The sequence below is a fragment of the Pygoscelis adeliae genome, unplaced genomic scaffold (genome assembly GCF_000699105.1).
Source record: "Pygoscelis adeliae isolate BGI_AS28 unplaced genomic scaffold, ASM69910v1 Scaffold174, whole genome shotgun sequence".
Classification (NCBI taxonomy): Eukaryota; Metazoa; Chordata; class Aves; order Sphenisciformes; family Spheniscidae; genus Pygoscelis; species Pygoscelis adeliae.
The window spans coordinates 3,315,918-3,319,459 of NW_008824676.1; the positions used below are offsets into that span (position 1 = coordinate 3,315,918).

Sequence of the window (3,542 nt, forward strand, 5' to 3'; positions counted from 1 at the left end):
CTCCTGCTGGCCACACTATTTCTGATACAGGCCAGGATGCCGTTGGCCTTCTTGGCCACCTGGGCACACTGCCGGCTCATGTTCAGCCGGCTGTCAGCCAGCACCCCCAGGTCCTTCTCCGCCAGGCAGCTTTCCAGCCACTCTTCCCCAAGCCTGTAGCGCTGCATGGGGTTGTTGTGGCCGAAGTGCAGGACCCGGCACTTGGCCTTGTTGAATCTCATACAGTTGGTCTCGGGCCATTGATCCAGCCTGTCCAAATGTGCCATCTCCGTCTTTGAAGGTTTTCTATACCAGATTGGTAAAGCTCTGAGAAACCTGATGTTACTCTGCTTTTGAGAAATTGAACTAGATGACTTTCTTTTCCAACCTGAATTATCCAGTGTCCTGTGTATCAAATACAGATGGAATTTGTTTGTATTGTATGTTTTTAATCTTCTGTTAGCTTTAGATTGAGATATTTAAATGATTGTGTATGCCTTGAAAAAATAATTAAAAACCCAAAACTGGTGTGCATATTGTGTGTTTTTTGTTTAGAACATGGATTCACAGAAGGATGTTCAGCCTCCAAAGCAGCAGCCAATGATTTACATTTGCGGAGGTAAAGAAAAGACATCAGTGAATTTTTTTACTTGTTACTGGAGATTTGGTGTTTTAATAATGAAGAATGCATAATCATTACACTGAAGAGTACATAAGTACAAACAGTTGCAGTGTGGATCCTGATGTTCTTTAAAGCTTTACATGCTGATGGTACCACATATATGTGGTATATATGGATAGCGATGTGGAAGTAATTCACTAGAGCTTGTGTTGCTGTGTGGAGGTCTTCCATCTCCAGAGGACGCTTTCTCTAAGTGTCCGCTTGTGGTGCAGATAGTGGACCTTCTATTTGGTGCCTCTCAGAGAATTTTTTTGAAAATGCTGTATGGTCACTCGGCTTTTATCGAAGTGCAGTAGTCAAATTCTCTTACCTATAGATAAGTCAACAACTTAAAAATTGGTGATTTTCAGTCATCACTTCAGGAATCTCTGAAATGTTTTGTCTTTTAAGAAAATAAACTTGGGACTTTGGAGGGCCGAGCTGAAGTTTTCATTAGTAGACAGTCTAGTTGTATCGAGTGGAATGCATTCTGTACAGTAATAATTTGGTGATTTTTAGCAAGATCCTCTTTTATCTTAATATAAGTGAAGTTTGCTAATTTTTTTTTTGCACAGTATCTTGATATCATTCAGCTCGTGATACAAATTCACTACAATTATCTTTTATTATGTTTTGTTTGCCACAAGTAGGAATTTGACTATTATGACTTTTAAAAATTATCTATGCATTAACAATGCTGGTTTTGTTTATCCACTCCCTTTCTCTTCCTCCGTCACGTCAGAATGTCATACAGAAAATGAAATAAAGGCAAGAGATCCTATCAGATGCAGAGAATGTGGCTACAGAATAATGTACAAGAAAAGGACAAAAAGATGTATCCTTTTACACGGGCACTTGAATGCATTCAGGAAGCTGTGGATGGAGACAAGGGAAACTGAATGGAAGATTTGAGTGATTATGTAAGAATCCTTCAAGGCGAAAAATCAATACAGCAGAGTAAAGTACTATAGGGAAATCTCTGCAGTGTGACTGGGGATCTTGTTTTCGTTCCTGGCACTTTGTCTCTTTTTTTCCATTTTCTATGCAAAATATAAGCTGTGATAGTCTGCTGGGAGATGTACTGTGAACAGTTGATATTAGTCAGCCTTTTAACAAAAGGAAAGTGTTGTGGGGTTAATTAAAGATGAGTTGTGAAATGCTTTTATGTAGTTAGTTGTGACTTTAGATTTAGGCAGTCTCTCTTTTGCGTGTCTCCCCCTCCCCCCCCCCCCCCCCCCCCCTTCTTCTCCCTGATCTTTTTTCAACCACAACACATTTTTTTCCTTTAACTGCACTATTCCAGTGGTGGTTTTTGATGCCCGATGATTTCTGCTGAGGATATAGTGACTCTATGCTGCAGTTTAATCTTTCTCATAACTTTGCTCTGTAAATGCATTGGTGTACAAATGCACACTCTTACTTGTGTTTTAAGATATTGAAATAGTAAAGTTTACTGTGATACTAAATTTTGTCTGTACTGTCTTTCAGCAATAGATTTCTAAAGCTGTCATTTAAATTGTAGTCAGAGTACGTAGGAGTCTAAGTTCAGTGGTATTGTATTCTTTTTGAGTTAACCTTGTTTTAATTACTCTCATCTAAACTTTTTATTTGCATTTTAACTTTGTTAAATGTTCTTTGGACTCCTATGAACTGCATAACTGGCTTGAATAAATTCTACTGAAAATAAATAGAAGGCTACACAAGGCTAGGTCTGAAACACGGAACTGGATTTCAAAAGAGCAAATGTCAAAGGACTTGAGACCACCCAATTCAGGCACCCATCTGTGGAGGAAGTGCCAAAAAAATCATCTCTCAGAAAGGAAGAGGGCAGGGAGGCAAGGTAAACATTAAGAAGCAATGTGTAAACAGAACTTCCCGAAGTGCTTCTTGACTTAGTTGCAGTCACGGAAAGAATTATGTCTGTGCTACAAAGATAATTTGGGTAGTGTCCCAAAACTGAAATAGCATCTTGTTTTGCTTTTCAGATAACTTCTCAGGGGTCTGTACTAAAAAAATCAAAGTGGTTGTTTTGTATTGATGAGCCAAAACTTTTTGCATCTGTCTATTTGGAATGTGTTAAGTAATACTAAAATATCCTCATCATTAAAGTGTACTACAAAATACTGCTGGGTTGTGCCTGATGCTAATTTAGCCTCTTTAAGGGTTTCCAAATATCAATTTTGATGGTGCTAATGATACTGCTAATGTTGAGATAATGTGTTTAACTAATCTATATAGTATCTTTGTTACAGACTGCATGACCATGTACTGGCTTATAAATGAACTACAGTGGGTCGTTTTAGGGGATAAAAAAGCATTCTTGAGATTTTGTTTTGGAGCTGTTTGGTTAAGATTTTCTTAGGTATCTTATCTTAGCTGTTAAGACATTTCTTATCTAGGTTTTTCCTTGGAAGCCAGATATACTCGAGCGTAAACGATAACATTTTTACTCCACGGTTGCTATCAGTTTGCTCACCAGATTGGCGTGCGTAGCGTGCACCTTATGCCTGCGCAACAGAAGCAAGGGATGAGGTATTGACATGACTGCTCAGAAGGGTGAGCTCAAGAGAGGGCAGTACTAGTGCCACAGGTCTGGTGGGAGTAAGCGGCGGGTTTGGCTGGACTGCGGGCGGGCTGGGCGCCTCTTTCTGCCAGACAAATGTGGAGAAGAGCATCTTGCTGCCATCAGGAAGGGGTGCAGACCTGCTTTGGAAAACGGTGCCGGGGGATTGTAGGGCTAACGGGTATAGTGGTGTAGTCACCTGGGGCGACTGGCGTCGGGAGGGGGACCGGCTGTTCTAAGCTAAATAAAATACTACATTGAAAACAAACAGGTGATGTTTGTTTAAAGCTACACCCACAACTGCTGTATTTCTGCCCCCCCACCCAGCCCGAGGGCGGG

General features: G+C 40.4%; 1 protein-coding gene across 1 annotated transcript in view; it reads left to right on the forward strand.

Moving 5' to 3' along the window:
* Nucleotides 1-2,343, forward strand: part of POLR2K (polymerase (RNA) II (DNA directed) polypeptide K, 7.0kDa) — a 3,732-nt gene extending 1,389 nt beyond the window's left edge. The window contains exons 2-4 of the mRNA XM_009323072.1: nt 535-598; nt 1,383-1,475; nt 1,944-2,343. Coding sequence (XP_009321347.1) covers nt 538-598; nt 1,383-1,475; nt 1,944-1,966 — 177 coding nt within the window. The 5' untranslated portion in view covers nt 535-537 and the 3' untranslated portion in view covers nt 1,967-2,343. The remainder of the gene's footprint in view (nt 1-534; nt 599-1,382; nt 1,476-1,943) is intronic.
* The last annotated feature ends 1,199 nt before the right edge of the window (nt 2,344-3,542 follow it).